Source organism: Poecilia formosa, unplaced genomic scaffold, assembly GCF_000485575.1.
Source record: "Poecilia formosa unplaced genomic scaffold, Poecilia_formosa-5.1.2 Scaffold19, whole genome shotgun sequence".
Lineage (NCBI taxonomy): Eukaryota > Metazoa > Chordata > Actinopteri > Cyprinodontiformes > Poeciliidae > Poecilia > Poecilia formosa.
In genome coordinates, this window is record NW_006799958.1 from 507,231 (window position 1) to 524,945 (window position 17,715).

At 40.0% G+C, this 17,715-nt stretch overlaps 2 protein-coding genes across 14 annotated transcripts in view; both read right to left on the reverse strand.

Annotated features, from left to right (window-relative positions):
* LOC103134851 (LIM domain only protein 7) overlaps positions 1 to 11,966 on the reverse strand; it is a 60,552-nt gene extending 48,586 nt beyond the window's left edge. For 4 of the 13 annotated variants that reach the window (XM_016668998.1, XM_016668997.1, XM_016668996.1 and 1 more), the window contains exons 1-2: positions 11,305 to 11,964; positions 1,759 to 1,829 (exon numbers count right to left, since the gene is read on the reverse strand). In XM_016668998.1, coding sequence (XP_016524484.1) covers positions 1,759 to 1,829; positions 11,305 to 11,376 — 143 coding nt within the window. In that variant the 5' untranslated portion in view covers positions 11,377 to 11,964. The other 9 variants (XM_016668995.1, XM_016668994.1, XM_016669004.1 and 6 more) reach the window with 7 other exon arrangements.
* Positions 11,967 to 13,244: 1,278 nt separating this feature from the next.
* uchl3 (ubiquitin carboxyl-terminal esterase L3 (ubiquitin thiolesterase)) lies at positions 13,245 to 17,133 on the reverse strand. The gene is made up of 9 exons (XM_007547154.2): positions 16,998 to 17,133; positions 16,800 to 16,811; positions 16,299 to 16,427; positions 15,993 to 16,149; positions 15,219 to 15,304; positions 15,052 to 15,099; positions 14,878 to 14,953; positions 14,008 to 14,066; positions 13,245 to 13,871 (listed from the first exon to the last, which is right to left on the reverse strand). Exons 1-9 carry the CDS (start codon positions 17,037 to 17,039, stop codon positions 13,782 to 13,784), a joined length of 699 nt encoding a protein of 232 aa, XP_007547216.1. The 5' UTR covers positions 17,040 to 17,133; the 3' UTR covers positions 13,245 to 13,781.
* Positions 17,134 to 17,715: the final 582 nt, after the last annotated feature.

The following is a 17,715-nucleotide window of genomic DNA, read 5'->3' on the forward strand; positions in this document are numbered from 1 at the left end:
ATTCATGTGAGAGTCCAAGAGAGAGCAGATAATAAGAAGGCTGAAGAGAATACAGCAACATTCCTCGGAAGTCATTCACTTGGGATGAGTTTCCAGAATGTGAAAACCCATTTCTTCTAGTTGACAACCGTCACCAAAGACCAAAAGGAGGGAGCTGACTCTCTTTCTGAACCGTTTTACCTGCGACTACTCCTGATAGTTGAAACATTTTTGTACATTATCTTATTTTAACCAAGTGTAACCATAGCACTTAGTTTATATTAATTCAATTAGAGCAATCGAGTATCAGCGTTTACTTTGGAGATAAATCAATCAGGCGATGTCTTCAGGATAACACAGCAGTTGGAACCGTAAAGCACAAAGAACGTAGTTGAAAAAAGGCATATATCTATGTTTAGCCAGGCACCAATTTACTTTAATTCATGACAAATGTTAGCTCTCAAGTCTTCTATTAAAATGGCCCAAGTCAAAATATATATTATTTTTTCCAAAAAAATGCTAATCATAGTCATTGCACGGTAAATAGTTTTGCACAGCTTCCACAACGACTAGTTATGATGGAACAACTGCAGAAATGAACTTAAAAAGTAAGTTGTGGGAATATTTTTGAAAACATGCAACTAAAGAAGCCATTGTTTTAAAGAAACTGAACTCCATATAAGATTAAGCGATTTTCTGGCTGTAGGCGGATGGGATAGGCTGACAATAGACTTAAAGAAAGAGTGTGGTGTTGGGATTGGGGGGTGGGGGGTCGCACTTGGGTTCATGCTGGTCATTTAACAGCGAAACAATGGATTTTCATGAGATAAGACACACATTTAAGGCCGAGTAGGATATAATCTTGTGTGAGAGCAACACTGGACATTCCTTTGTGAGCAAGAAACTGGGATATCTGCAACACAATGGGAGCAGGAGGGTTGTGTTTGTAGGTGAAGGTGATTTAATCTGCCTTCCTCTTCCTCGTGATGAGAAAACACAGACAGCTTGATGACTGAAAAGAAAAAGAAACGCAAAAAAATAAAACTGCAGACAGTTGTTCGTCAGAGTCAGGCCCCAATCAGCAGAGCGAGGCGGTTCTTCTTCTTCTCCTTCGAGCGGCTGCCGATAAAGGTTTGGACGAGTCTGCAGGGGCTGCTGCTAATTATCAACCTCATGCTGATATGTGCAAATCGCATCGCAGTGTCCGTTAAGCAATTTGCACATATGCATGCTGCTTCATTGTGCTCTGCCTTACAAATGTCCTGACTGAGAAGAGTTATTGAGTTAACGCAAAAAAAGCAAATGTCACAAAGACATGGGCTCCTAAAACTGACTTGTTGGCTCGTCCCGTATCCATTCGGGGAAATTAGAAAGCAGCATGCTTTGAAACCTTCCTGTGGTCAAAACTGAAACGTTTTCATCCACTGCACAGCTTCTCATTACAGCGAGGACGGCACGCAGCCCAATCCACAGATCCATAACATCTGTCCAACAGGCAACACAACTGGAAAGACATCGCTCTCCTAACCAGCAAGGCATGAGAGAAAGTCTGATCATGATGGCATCAAATAACCTACAAATAACTGCCTCCATTGTTCCGTCCGGACAACCCTGGCTCCGTTTATGCAAGCTAACAAACAAACAGTGGCCTGGCAGGGGGTCTGCCTGGGAAATATCAGCGGCACTTACGTTGGAAGAGAGCAGACGTGGAGGAGAGCGGAGGGATTCCTTATGAATGAGTGGCCTAATAGAGGTGCCTGGGAAAAGAGGAGTACTTACTCACACAGCAGAACTCCATTCTCCAGGGCTGATCGGAAGTCGCCGTTCCCAAATTTTTTCTTGGTTGCTGCCTGGGGAGAGAGAAACAAACAAAAACAAAAGAAGCAAGAATACAAGAACAGTGAGCAAAAACAGTCAGCAAGGATTGGGTAAGGAGAGGAGGAGGAGGAGGAGGAGGAGGTGGGGGCCTGGGGGGGCCAGAGTGTGATGAGGGGTGGGGAGCGTTGGAGAATAAAGGTAGGATGTTGAGAACAGTAGCAGAGGAAGTCAGAGGTATTTCCTTCTGAGTTCCTACACTGTCTCTGAGGGCCAACGTTAAGTAAGGTCCTCCAGGTATTCCTCAGGGGGTTGGGGGTAGGGGGCTCCCAAGTGGGTGATTTCTTCTCACTTTAATGCTGGAAGCTGCTGGGAAATGTGCGGGCTGTGTTAAAGCTGTACTGGAGTCAGTCTGCAGAAGCCACAAGGCTGGAACACTGAAGGAACACAGCGGCTGTGTTACAGCCTCATGCTTTTCCCATGATCTCAAACCGCCACAGCAGAAACACCAGGAACCATTATGTAAGCAAACACGGACACTGCATGCATGCCTGCATGCATGCACACCCTGACGTGCAGCCTTAAACACAAGCACACATGTAGTGGAGCAACTGAAGCAAACGTGCAGGACTTCTACAGCAATTCGTGCATTTACTACATTTCCTGTGCAACTTCTCTCTCATGCAGCATTTTTATGTGAAAAAAAAAGCCCAATTATTTTTTTCTATGTTTTGCAACAAAGTGCATGATTTTTAGCCACTCCCTGATTCCTGCAGTGTTTTGTTGGAATGCTTCCTGGTCTAATAAAGTCTAAATCTGGATCTCTTAAATAAAAAGAGGCAAAAAAAACTGTATTTACTCAGCAGTCCTGCTCAATATTTTCAATACAACACTGTGCTACTCAAACAATGTTTGAATTTGCGGATAAATTGATAAATAAAAAGTGATAGTATTCATATCTACATAAATAACGTCCATAAATATGTTGTGAACGTTCAAAAGTAGGGTGTATCGATAAATTGGACCAGATTTACTTAATTTTGGGAGATCTGGGATCGGCCAATACTTACAAATCAAATCTGTCTTATGTACCTGCAAAGTTCTGAAAATCAGTCACTCTCCCTCCTGACCTACTCTGACAAACATCAGACCATATCGACACGTTTGTGGTTAAAAATCTGGGGGAAAAAATCGATATCGTCCAAAATTGGAATCACCAGGTAAGGTTTTTTTTAAAGATCATTGATTGACCAGAAAACTCCAACTGACGCACCGCTAATCGAAACATTAAAGTTTCATATCACTCATTTGAAGTGGTGGAATTTTAATTCACAGAAAAAATATGGACCAACATTCAATCTTTTTTGGTAACAATTTTCACAATATTTCCTTTCGTAGAAGAGTAAGTGTTAAAACGTCTTTAATTAGTGTCCTGTGCACCACGACAGACAGACGGACTGACGGACAGAGTTCAGCGCCGTCTCATTCTAAAAAGCAGCTTCTGGCTGCTTGTTGACTCCTCCATGCTTATAAAGTGGCTTGACATGTGTTTAACAGCTAAATTCAATCTTCCACGCTTCCCGTGATGTTCATGTTATTGCAAAAAATACACATACAGCCAGGGAAGGCAAGTGGATTCGGCGGTGTCCCACAATGCTGTGAAGTTGCGAAAATAAAGTGTGGGGTAGGGTAAGAAGGCTTTCGTTCTTTTCTAAAACAACACTGACAGAGGAACTCAGGCTGATCTGATGCTTCTGATTTAAATTGAAGAACTTCTTGCTCTTCTTCTAACAAATAATTTCTTAGTCTGTAACTGCTTAGTCGAAGAAACTATATGTGTTCACTTCATGCCTCCATTTACCTGCAAAGACTTTCCCACCTGATGTGGGCCTGTGATTACCTCGCTTGGTGAGTCCGGGGTGTCGCACAGGTGTGACACCTTTCGTCCTGTCGGTCAATTGGAAATAGAAAGGTTTTGATTTATGATTTCTCTTTTTGTTTTAAACCAGAATTGCCAGGTGTTAAAAACAAAGTGCTGCAAGAAAGCTCAAAAAGGATCAAAGCAAAATGCAACAACAGTCCATGTACTTAAATCAGGAAATAAATGTCCTTAATTTGAGCCGAAAAAAAAAAAGTAGGTTTCAAGCATATTCTTAAGAGGTCTTCTATATTACACTGTAAAAATAAGCAGGCTTGTCGGCATTTACAATCAAGGATTACGCCCATGTTTTAAGGCAAGCTTGAAACAAACTCTTGCAAAGTTAAGTGCAGGACATAATTATGGACGAGACAGGAAAAAGTGAAACAGTTAAAGGCGACTAAACATGACTATTATTACTTTCAAACAATTTGCGCTACACCTCAGAACACACCCTGGGTAACCAGAGATGGCCGCGGCCTCGAATGCTTATCATTCCAAGAGAATTAGACCATGCCAAGATACATGAACAAGAATAAAGTTCTCACACATTTCCACTGCCTACTTCTGTATCGTTTGCAAGACGGAATCGAGCTACGTGGTAAGAAATATTTCAGCTCAGTCTGCTTCTTTCTTTTCCATTCACAAAATTAGTATCCAAACTAATTCCTCAGGACAAACCTGCCCCCCCCCAAAAAAAACAGACAAACAGGAAGATGAGAGAAGCAGGGAGAGCTGCCATTATTTTATAAGGAGTGAAAACAACCTTATGCAACTGGCAGCAGTCAGCCAGGCTGTGCATTTAGCATACGAAATCCTGACCCCTGCTGTTCCACAGATGCGCTGGCAAGTTACTGGGATCCACTTGCATGCAAATAAACAATAGAGAAGGAAACAGCTCAGTGTGAACGATAACATCTTTCATCCTCTTTCCACAGCGTGTTACTTTGATGTTGCTCTCCCCTCACATTTTCTAATCAAAAGTGACATCGGCTAATCTGACTGAAAGAGGACAATTAGGGTATGAGGTGTGGGAACCACCCTGGCACCAGGCTGGATGTGCTGTAACAGAATGCCAGTGTGGTCCACTATTATGAGAGATATTATCAACCATCAAGATCAACAGGTCTGATGTGGAACGGCAGACGGGCGCTCTGGTTTTATCAGAGAACTAAACACAGGAGCTCCAGAAATATGGATCCGGTTCGCCATGGGTAAAGACAGAGGCCCGAGCAAAACAATTGTGCCTCGCAAAAGTTTTTATATGCCTGCGTCTTTTCCCACATTTTATTATGTTCCAAATAACCAACTTTAATGCATTTTATTTGGTTTTAATGTGCCAGACCAACACCAAGTATTACGCAGTAGTGAAGGGGAAAAATAAAATCCTTCCCTCTGTCCGTCCTTTGTCAAGAAACGCATAGTAGCTTTGGGGGAACTGTAAAAGAAACCCACCGTTGCTCAGGTGGCCAAATTTCTCAACAGGAAAACAATTGGTTATGTGCTGGAAAAAAGCCTAGAGAAATTCAGTTTGAATTGTGACACAAACCATTTATGGGGAACAGTGATTAGATGGAAGAAGGCATTTGTCTCTCTGGTGAGACCGAAGTTGGATTCTTTTAATTAGGGGGTCCAAAACTCCAGTCCTCATGGGTTTTGAGAGGATGATCTGCTCAAAATACTTGAATCGAATAATTAGGCATAAGCAGGAATGTCTTGAATGTCTTGAATACAGACTGAGTGAGTAATTCACCCACTTCATTCAACTACTTTGGACCAGTTGCATCTAAACGTTCCAGGTCAGCGACCAGAAACTTATCCATGTGTTGGAATGGCTCAGTCAGTCTCTGTCAACTTTCTATCATGATGTGACTGAGCTAGAGCTATTTTGCTTTATTATTTATGGCCAAAACCTGCTTCAATAGATAGGCAACGTTGGTATACACGCACCCCGAAAGACTTGTAGTCGTAAATGCAGGGAAAAGGTTGAGTCTCGCTTTTTAAGGGATTTTGAAAACAATGCCTTCTTTTCCATCCACTTTACAATGATAAGCTATTTTTTGTTGTGATTGTAAGGATTTTACATAATAGATTGACACAAAGTTCGTTGTTGTAACAGGACAACGCGGAAAAAAAGTTCAAGGGATATGAACACTTCTGCAAGGAACAGTAATTATTACAGGAACAAACCAAACGGGGGGAGCCCAGATAGTTCATGAACAGTCTGAGGAGTCCATGTTTATTCATACAGGACACCAAGGCCAATCTGGTTACTGATGTAGCACTCAACCACTAATTGTTCCTGACATTCTTTGTGTCTCGAGCACAAAGTACGGGTCAACAGAGGGAACATTTTTCCACACGCTTCGGGGTTTGAATTGAAAACAAAATTTCAGCTGTGAAATCCATTAATGTCACCGCTGGTACAATGTAGCTACAACTGTTTCTACACCAAAGCGATTGGCTGCCTGTGCAAGGGCCTGTTTTCACGTTGATGATTCTGAACGTTATTCCTAATTACTTCATGTCCAAACTGTCAAAAAGGGATCATTCAGGGTGATAAATGGTCAGTCTAGATTCAACGTTTCTGTGGTGGTAAACAATGAAGCAACATCAGCTCCAGAGAGCAAGAGTTGTTTCCTCTCCAAGTTATTAATAATTTAATTCCCTCAAAGAGAGTAAGAAAAAAAAAAAAGTCCACCAAGACGGATCAACTTGGCGATCTTAATGTTTTGATTGATAGTACTCTGTTCCAAAAACAGAGCCATTCAAAACATATTTTGTGAGTTATTCGGGGAAAATGTCCAGGAAACATTGCTTCAGAAGAGCTGTAAATTTCCTTTCCAATCAGTTTTTGTGGGTAGTGACAGAAAGACTCGAGCGGGATGCCGTTAAATCTGGTATTACCTTTGTTTTCCCAAATCTAGGAATAGCAGCCAATAAAAATAAGTCCTTGTAACATTAAGAAGCAGAACGCTGGTGCTTGGGTAGGTCTCTCGTTTCCTGTATAATATGGACAGGAAGGAAACTTTAATTTCATTCTGATTTATACAACTCAGAATTCTAGATCCACCAGCTTGTATTGCTCTTGAAAACCTACTTTGTTCTTGATGAATAAAAGCATTTTTGAGAGTAAAACAAACTAAAACCCTGCCTTAAGATCTGCTGTTTCTTACAGCTGCAAAGGGATTTGTGTGCCATGAGATTTTTAGTCAACTTTGCAAATACTATCTACTGTCTTTTGGGTTAATATTCTTTGACTTGAGTTTATTTTAATAGTAATGTATTGCTATACGGGCCCACTCTATGCTGTCATTGTTTCTCATGGAATGTTTTGATCATTACCTTAGATGGGAAATCAGATATCGTTTCTCAGCCAGCTCAACTCCCATCCACTGGGAACAAAAGAAGACAATAGATGGATCCACTGACGGAGGGAAATCAATTTTCCCTTCATCTGTGAAGTATTTCTTTTGACATTGGCTTTTTTTTTTTTCTAAGCAATTTCAGACTTTACAGATACATTTTAAAATGTCAAGGTATAAAATTCTTTCTAATGACACTTATGAGAACGTCGGGTTTGGTCCTGTAATAGAACAGTTCTGCTCCACAACATTGTCTATTAAACATGCATAAAGGTTTTCTAGAATTCATAAAAAAAAGTTTCCAATTTTTTTAAAGATCTTGCAGTACTCAGTGTGTTTTTTTTTTCTAATTTTTTTTTCCATAAAGCTTGTTACGTATTAAAACTTGGGCTGCTTATATCTAAAAACCTATTAATATTAAAATTGTACTAAGCATTAGAATAAGTCACTGCTAAATGTAGAAACTGAATGAAAAGTACTCTTATCAGCATAGTGAACAATCTGATTGTGACCTGACAAACTGATAAAACCCACATGCCAGACTGTGTGTTTTGCATTTTCAATGTTTTGAATTGTGCTCCTGCACAAAAAAGAGACAAATCTAATCTTCTCTAATGATCAGAGAAGTGTACCTTATCAGCTAGCAGGTCGTGCTGTCGGCAGCACCTTTCACTATAATGCAGAATGAATAAGACTCAAAGGTTAGTTTTAGTATCAGTGGAGTGATACAATACCTTAAAGGGATGCAGATTTAAGAAGCTGTTGGAAAAAAAAATCTTATTTTCAAAAACAAGACAAATTGTGTCTGCGATTCAGGTTCCAATAGAGTGTGAGAGTGCAAGACGTTCAGATGCTGGCAGGAAAGCTGATAAAGGGGTACAGCAAACTGCTTTATTTAATCCTTTTGAGCTCTGTCTGTCCAGGATGTCTCAAGAGTTAAAGTAATCATATATATACTAGAGAATACACATGGGGACTGTTGATTATGTAAGGCTAGCTGTGCTAGCCCTGCTAATAGCTAATATAAGATGCTAACTCCAGTTTAAACATAAAGACAACTTCATAAATATTTTACTTGGGTTTGAAAAATATTAATTTTCTATTTTACAAGTATCATTTCTCATTCTCACAGCGTGTTGTTGCCTCTTCTTATGTAAACAAGTAACAACCTCTCACTACTAGAAGGCTTGGATGCTAATAATTACAGCTCTTAAAGAGAAATTTAAGTAAGCTAAAATTGGTATGAGCAGGTCAAAGTATAACATAAAATGGAGTTTGGCAATCTTAGTGCTTGTATTTACAAAAACAAAAAAAAACCCTGAAAAATAAACAACAAACAGAGGTAGAGAACACCTATCTCAATGAAAGGAAACCATTATTATCACTAATTGTCATTACAAGCAGCCTTATGCTTGCTCTTCGGACCCATAAGTTGCTCAAACACCACCACTTGTTCGGGGTCGTCCTAACAGTTACACTCGAAGGGTTTTCTATTCAATTAACAAGAGCTTCCATTATTCCAACAGGCCCTGTGGTCGAAGGATCCCGTGCCCTGCGCTGACAGCCGACTGCCTCAGAGGGGGCCACGTTCACAGCCATGGCAGCAAATCCTGGAATGTGTCCATGTGACGGGCTCCGGACCGTTTAGTCTCATTTTTTTAACGCCACCACCAACCTCGCAGTGCACACATGCCTCGGTTTAAAGCTCTGTGAAGCCAAGCAGCTTGTTAATCATTCAGAGGCACAATCCAATAGCAACAAAAAACTTTCTCTTCGGGAAGGGGGGCGTGACAGCTCCTCTAGTGCCAGAGTACGGTTTGTTGTTGTTGCTCTTTTATTTCCACCGTGCCAGTCCTCTCTCACATTCTTTTCATCCAGCAACTCCATGGCCTTTACCTTCACCTTCTTGTACTGCAGCCTTCAGCTGAGCGCTGCGGCCCCCACCCCGATCCCACCGGCAGAGCCACAACAATGGGCCAGTGTGTGAATGGGAGAGATGCTGATGTCACATTGAAAGCATTCAGATTCACCCCTTCATGAAATTAGAACAATATTTGTTTAGTTACAGTCATGCAGCAGCTTCGTGTCGGTGCCGCCATGCTGGGAGGAGAATTCGCAAAATGATGGGGGGGGGGATGACTCCCTAATTAGATCCGAAGAAAGAGTATGGCGAGAGTTTGGGTGGAAACTTTACGTAATGTGGCATTTTAGATTTGTTAGCATTTTAGAGGGTATATGTCAAATTGTATTCACTGAATGAAATGGCAAATATGTTTCGCCTATTAAGGTATTCCAAGGATTTAAACAATAAAAAAATGTTTTATCCTACTATTTGTATGGTTTAAACACCATTTTCACCCAAAGAAAGTGCTGGAATGAATGGACATTTTCCTAATCATAAGGAAAAAAATCCACCTACTACACACTGCTGTTCAGCTGCCCTATAGCACATTCTGTCTGTTTCACAAAATGTTAGCAGTTGCAATAAACATCTACAGTCATGGCTCTTACAAAGGGAACACCACTTCAAAAATACACTTGACAAGCTAAGAGAAGCACGTTAGCTAAAAAAAAATTGGACAGTAGGTTTTGCTGGATCAAACAGTTCAACTAATCAACTAATATGAAAAATACTAAACCTTAGCTGTTCTTTATTTCAGTTGCTGATTTCTTGAATTGATCCTAAACAATTTGCCTGCCAAGATGTGCAACTGCTTTAAGAACTTTTCCATCAGTATTTCTCACATGAAAAAGGTGTGAGATCAAAACGAACCAAGAATATGTCAAATTATTTGCTAACATCTTGGCGACTGGGACAAGCTGCACTTTTTCTTAATGCTTCTGTATCTTTTTCTGCTTGAAACTGGAGCCCTGAAGCCCCAGGAGCTTAAAAACAGAGGAGCAGGTTTTGACAAGATCTAAAGAAATAAAAAGCAGACAACAGTCCTGCAACGATGAATGAGTTCAACACAATGTAACCTTTTCTCTAAGAAGATAAGACATCCGTTCACTGAGAAACTATTTTTGTTTTCCAGAAACAAGGCTGATCTCACTGGTTAAATTGTACACCAGTTGAGAAGGAATGGCATGAACCTGTAGATATGTTCAGATTTCCGTATTTTTAACATTAAATCTCACCAAAAGACACTGAAACACTTTTTACAAGAAGCCAGTTTCCACCATATGCGTGCCTCTGGCTAAATGTGAACCCAAGGTTAGGTGAAAATGCACGCTGCAATGCTACTGGCTGCTTTAACAGCAGCTGTCAAGCTGTCTACATTGTTGGGTCTGGTGTCACTTATCATCCAATACCCTGAAGATTTTCTATGGGATTTAGGTCAGGGGAATTTGTTGGCCAATCAGGAGCTGTGACCATTGTCATTACAAGAACTATTGGTTGTTTTGGAAGCCGGGCCGGTGAAAAGTGCCATCGCTTTACGGCAATGACAAGTTTCATCATCGCCATAAAGCTTGTCAGCAGAGGGAAGCAGTGGACCAACAGACAGAGATTGCCTGGTTGACACAACCATCACTAAAAGTGAACCTCCTCATGCAACTTGGGTATGGTGCCTCTCCACTCTTCCTCCTCCACACTTTAGAACCTTGATTTCCACTTGAAATGCATACTTTACTTTCATCTGAGAGAGAAAGACCGTCGACCAACAGTCCAGTCCTTTTACTCCCCAGCCAGGGTAAGACACGTCTGCTATTGTCTCTGACTCCAGAGTGGCTTAACACAACAAATGCAACAGTTGTATCCCAAAGTTCTCTTGAAGCCCTGACTCCATAGCTGCACCTTTTTTTTAACCACACTTTTTTTTTCCACTGCATTTTCCATTAGCATGTTTGGATATAGGACTCTTAACAGGCAGCTTCTTCAGTCATGACCTTTTGGGGCTCACTGTCATTGCCAAATAGTTCATGTTAAACCAGTGGTTTTCTTCAGAAATGTCTAGGTCATAATATGTCATTTCTGTGTTAAAGAACACGATCTTGTGCAATGACTTTTGTGGCTGCCATTAATTATAAACCCAAATCGTCAAAAAATAAAAAGTAAAAGTAAATGGATGAAATATATCATAATGAATATAAATTACTTTGACTTTTTGAGCAGAATTACTGAAACAAATGAGCTTTCCAGAATAGTATCACTAATACATTGGAGCATAAAAGCGTCTAGTGTTAGAATATCCTTGGTACAACAGTTCTCAGGTAGCTTTGACTTACCTCGATCCATCTTTGCGCCTCCGAGTATCCTTCCTCGCTGCTGACGGATGACTGCTCACGCCACTCCATCATTTAGGCTTATCACTCCAGGTTATGAGATGCAAGCGCAACTATCGCCTTTAAAAGTCTTCCCGTGGACAGTCAGAAACACAGGTGACCTGGTGATCACACCTCTTGTTCAGCACAAAAATGTTTCCTATTGTTCTTTTGCTGCAGGGTGGATGCAAGGTGTAACAAGAGGTTAGTACATTCCGTCTGCATCACCCTGCCGCTGCAGCAGCTTTACCTGTCCTTTCATCCGACACACCTGTGGTTCGCTTCTTTTCTTCAAAGCTCCGATCAAGAGAGTCCTCGGAGTCTTCCTGTGCTCGACTTCGTCAGCTCGCAGAGTTTAGGGCATTTAGAGCGGCAGACCTGTAGCAGGGAGGGGGCAGCTGAGAGGCAAGGTCCGGGGTGTATCCACCCCTGCCCCTGCGGCTTCCAGGTAAACACGAAAGCCCGATTTCGTCCCAAGAAAGACCATCAGGGAAGGGGGGGGTGGAGGGGTTCAACACAAAACGCGCAAAAGATAAGACGTGCGGAAGTTTCCTCTTCCTCAAGTGAGGAGGAAGAAGAATGGACTTCTCAGGCAAAAATCGTTGAAAATAAAGTTGTGAAAGCTGTAGACTGATGGACCTCGAAGAAAATACCAAAAAAAAAAAAAAAAGTTTGAACACCTGGGAAAACTGACAGCGTTCGGATCTCTCCGTCGAGATCCAAAAAAGTGCGCTGTTACAGCGCCACTCAGTGGAGGAAAGTCAGTATTACATGATCTGAAATACTAACCTATCGCTTTCATAGAACCTACATGTCTGCCATTTTCAACATATAGGTACACTTCAACTGAGGCAGAATAAAAATAATGTTAATTCTTTTTGCATGAAGTAAGTATTTCATACAACAGAAAATAATTTTGTAACGAAACTTTTGTTCCCAATTAGACAGGTCAGATGTTTCCTGTATTTCTTGACCAGATTTGCACACACTGCAGCATAAATTTTGGCTTACTCCTCCACACAGATATTCTGCAGATCTCTTAGGATTCGGGGTTGTTGCTGGGGAAACACAGAGTTTCAGCTCAATCCAACAAAGTTTTAATAGGTCCAGGTCTGAAGACTGGGTACGCAATGCACTCGCCCTGTTCCCTTTGCAGAAAACAACCATTCAAAGCACGATGGAGCCATCCCCATGCTTCACGGTTGGAATGGTGTTCTTGGGGTTGTACCAATTCTCCTTCTTCCAAACACTGCAAAATAAAACTCTACTAAAATCAGGTTTTATTTTGACTTCATCTGACTATATGACAGTACATCCTCCTCCTCTACAGACACTGCTGCATTCACAGAACATAATCTTATAACCTTGTAAGCTAATTCATACCAAAGTGAGTCAGTTGGAGACTTCTCTTGTACTTTAGTCACAGTTCTGTCACATCCTGGAGGCGTAGTCAACATTCCTTTATCTTTAAAACCTATTAACATCTCTACGATCATCAACATTTATAGCCTTTGTTGTCCGTTTGTGTCATTTTGTCAGTGCAACAGTTTTTCCTCAAGTCTTTCAGATAATTCTCATGACTAAGCCATATTTCTAAAACAGGCATCTTGATCTGCAGCATCAGGTATGTCTGAGACTACACCCTGATTTGTAAATGTAAGCTCCTTAGAATAAATCTATTCAGAGGGTTGAATCATTTTATGGGTATATTGTAATAGCAAAACCTAAAAATAAAACCTACTTAAAACAGCTCTTGCAGTTTTTTCTATTTATTTATTTATTTTTTTTTTACAACCACAGCAACGTTTTTGGAGTTTTTATATTAAACCTAATTTAATGTGGGAGCTAATTTTAGTAGAAACTATATGTAAACTTGAAGACAAACACTAAGGACCCCCAAAAGAGTGCTTATTAAATTTGCCCTTTATTTGACAAACTCATAATTACAAAAATGTAGGCACCTTTCACCCGCATGTTCAGACTAGATGTTTGTTATCCTCCGACAGTCATCTTTGTTAAAGCAGTTCATAACACATTAATTCATGAAACATCATCATCCTTTAAGTGTTTTGAGAGAATGAAATTAAAGCATCTTAAAATGCGTCTCCACAGCTCATCTCCATGATGCGATCGAAGTAATTGTCAAAAACAAACCCAAACACGATAAAATTAAACAGTGAATAAGTGCAGTTAAATGTTCACCCAAAAAGAGCCTCAAACATTCAGATTAAGCAAATCTATAATCCAAGGCAGCGATGCAGATTTCCGATCCCTGGTATTCTTTTAGTTTGAGATTTGCTTGCAATAACATTGTGAGAGAAAAAAAAAACAACAACTGTGTTTTATAATATATTCAGCACTTCAGAATGTTTGGCAGTAATGTTTTCTTTGCTTTCTGGGGTCAAAAAAAAAAAAAACACACAAAAGGAAACGGAGCTTCCTCAGAACGAGTCTTTGGACAGAGCGATGATGGTGAAACGGACCTCCTGAGGGTCACGAGCCATGAAAACCTTACACACTTCTACGGCGTCCTGGAACACACAAGTCAAATCATTTACTGCCAACAGATTTAAAGGAAACTCTCACTGTCCAGCATCATACAAAATAACACAAACTAAAAGTGAACTTTCTATGTAATAATCTTAATTGTGTTTAGCAATATCTTACCTCAAGGAGCGTATCTTCTGTAGTTTTTCCGTGGACAACAGGGAAAGGCTTCCGTCCATCTATGTATGAAATTAACTGTTGCTTTAAATCTTTTAATTATCACCATGGCTGTGTATATATGTATATACACACATTTTGGGAAGTGAACATTTTCTTATTTCTTCAGTTGTTTCAATAAACACCAGTCTTACTTGAATACCGTGTCTTTGCTGTAGAGGTGAACCAATTGCAGTTTTCTAGGTGATCGACAATCTTTTAACAATCCTGATCTGCCAATTACGATTTTGGCTAATATAGATTTTTTTGTCTACTAAATATAGCAACAAAGTTGCTGAGTTGTAAACAGTATGGTGATTATTGTTAACAGAGCACCTGCAGACGTGACCTGGTGGCCAGGTCTGTCTGCCAGTCTGCTCTCACAGCATAACAGAAAGGAATAGTGGCTGATTATCAGATCCTTTTCAGAGGTAAAGAAGATTGTTTTGGGAAATCAGCCAATGTCTCAAAACAAAGGAAAATCAGAGCTGATTTATTGGTGCACCCCTACTTTCTCGTTTTGATCGGCTGTTTGTGAAACTTCATATTTGTTCCCTACGAAACCAGGAGGTTAAGGATTATTGCAAAAAAGCTCTTAGGAACTCTGGTCTACTTAAAAGTTAAGAACTGAAGCATCAGTTTTACTGTATCAAACTTTGGCTCCATGATTTGGGGTATCCGGGGTATACCCCCCAACTAAACAAGTGAACTTGAGCTTGAATAAAAACATGACTTTATTGTACATTTGTTAATACAAACGTGCTAGTACCTGTACAGGGCGCTGTAATGTGACAAACCGCAATTAAGATTTGCGACATGCTGCTGTGAACTCACCTAGTTCGTATAACTGTCCTCCGACGTTCACAAAAGCTATAAAATGCAGATTGACCTTTTCATCTAAACTCGGGGCCTACGTCAGACGAGAAATGAATTCATTGAGGTTAATTTGTGTACATGTCAAATTCAGTGCAAATTAATCTTACAAATGAACTTAAAGTTATTCCAAACCTCAGTTTGCCCCTCCTGTGCGCTAGATTCATGTGTGACACGTATGCTCTGGGAAAAACAATTGAACAAAAGAACTACATGAGTCATTTGACTTTTCTCCCTTAAAGTCCCTTCGGGTTCGTTTCTACAATTAATGTCCATCCATGCTCCCTTCAGCTTCGTCCTACCTCGTCTTTTTCCAGAAACGTGGCCCTTTCCTCTGGGGTCATTTTTGCCGTTTGGTCAAGGAACTTCTTAAGGGGAGAGTCGGCCTCTGTGAAGGAGGAGCAAAATATAAACGGTACAGGACTACTCGCTTTTAAATACAAGATTAGATTTAAACTATTCTACTTATTACTAAAGTAAGGATTCCTAAACATTTGTGGAAAAATCCCAAATTTTTACAGATGCAACTTACCGAAGTTCTCAATCTTTAAGTTAAATTAATAGAAGCAAGAGAGAAAAATACTAAAGACAACGACCAAAAAAGAAAAAAAAATAGAAACAGTAAGGAAGGAGAGAAGGAAGGAGAAGGAGGTAAGGGTTGATGGAAGGAAGGATGGAACAGAAGAGTAGGAAGGAAGGAAGGAAGGAAGGAATTGAACAAACAGTGGGCACAAAAAAAGGAGGACAAAAGATCCAAGTATGTATCTTTGTATGAAGAATGGATGAATGGAAAGACATAACTACATAAGGAAGAAAGAAAGGACACATGGAGCGAAGGATAAAATGAAGCAGATAATATAACATTTCTTTAATAATTTTCTCTCATTGTTTTGATTCTATCAGGGCAATGTGAAGAGTATGGGAAATTGTTTTTTAATGTTTAGTTTTTGCATTGAATCAGCTCTAAATGCACTAAGGTTTGATGTTGTAATGCAACAAAATGTGAACAGATCCACATGTTTTTTGGTCAGTTTTACTTTTCCTTCCAATGTGATTCACATGAAGTTAAAACTCACCAAACTGCAGGTGAGCCTGGTTGTTAGCCACTGCGTGAATTAATCCGATCGTTCCACAGGCGTTCCCAATAGTTTGCTTGATAAAGTATACGTCAGGGGAGACTCCGTGCCCCTGGCCTTTGAGTCTCTCCTCCTCTTCTTGCTTAAACGCCTCATACTGGATGCAAGAGAAAAGCAGCAGAAAGACAAGAAACATGTAAACAATCATCAATATTTCTGTTCAACATTCATCAATGGCACATAAACTATAGACATCTAAAAATCAAGAGCGTCTATGTGTTTTATAACTGTATAAATATGTCAAACCTTCTCTGTTACAGGGAAGAGGAGCAGCACTGCACACACTGGTCTTGGTACCAAGCTCAGAAGCTCTGGATCCAACCCGTAAACGTCCCCAAACTGCCAAGATGGCTTCATGCCCAAACAGCTGACAAACTAGATGCAAACAGAGTAAATTAGCATGCACAATAAGATACACTGACATAATCTGGTTTAAAATACAAAACCCACTCACCCAACCTCCAAAAGATATATTTCTGGGCTTGTAGACATATTATATTTAGGTTGTGGAACCAGAAATGTTTTTGACAGTTCATTTATTTAAACATGTTTTCCTAAGTTTGGACATCATGTATCCACTGCAGTATTTTTTTAACTGCATTAACAGCGATTTTATTTTTATTTTTTATTGTTTTATGACAATACTGTAAATGTAGCATCATTGTGGCGTGGGCCTTGCACATTTGAAAACTATTTGCAACTCTTTATTTTCAGCACTATCGTTAAATAGAACCAAAAAGAGCTTACCTTGGTCATGACCTGAAAAAATAATAATAGAGAGAAAGAGAAATTGGTAAATACATATGATTTATTAGCAGAGCCCCTACACCGGGCTCAGCTTTTGTTCTTATAGCTAGCCAGCACAGTAGCTAGTTTTCACATGCTTCAGAATGAATGGCTTGAATAAAACCTTGCAGCTGTGAAAATAGCCGATGGGGTACATACTTCTGGATTGGACTCCAGAGGCAGCCAGCGTGGAGAGTCCATTTTAGGTGTAGTTTGATATGTTGCTGCTAACTGCGAGCTGAGTCTGATTTAGAAAGGTCTGTTTGACAGCTGCGATTCGCTTCCGTGTCTAATCACTGCACATTGACCTGGAGGCGAGTCACGGGGGTGGTACGCTTGTTTTAGCTCACAACAAACACATTATTTAAGAAGATTCAGAATTTCTCACGAGCAATTTTCATATTTTATGGTCTTTATATTAATTTTATATTAATATTTTTGATATTTAATGGCTACTATTCCAGTAAAATTAAAGATATTTCCTTTTACCACCCCCTTTCTGAACCTTACGGTGGATCATTCCAGAATTTGGGCGTTGCTCGTTTGTAGAGATGCCTCGGTTTTATGCCTTATTTTTCATAAATTATTCAAGTTAATTAGTCACGATTGTTTTTAACATTATACCTGAAAAAAAAAAGATAGTTTATTGGATGTCTTTCTGTGTGTAGCTCATACCCATTTGCTGCCAGACGGGATGGGTACTTTTTTTTTTTTCAAGTGCCGTGTAGAAGCTTTGAGTAGTAGAGGCAGCATCATACGTAAACGCTGCCGCCATATTGAAAGTGGCAGCTTTAAAGCTTTAAAGACCAATCCAATCCATAGACCTTGTCGGCAGAGAGAAGCATTAAGTGCTCCAAAACTGTATGACTTGATAAAC

Bases quoted from the DNA above. Each gene is read 5' to 3' on its own strand.
- uchl3 (XM_007547154.2), bottom strand. From the start codon at position 17,039: ATGGACTCTCCACGCTGGCTGCCTCTGGAGTCCAATCCAGAA. The intron at 15,100-15,218 runs GTAGGACGAAGC...TGTTTTTCCCAG, and splicing joins CGTTTCTGGAAAAAGACGAG to AGCATACGTGTCACACATGA. The intron at 14,067-14,877 runs GTGAGTTCACAG...TTTCATACATAG, and splicing joins AGGACAGTTATACGAACTAG to ATGGACGGAAGCCTTTCCCT.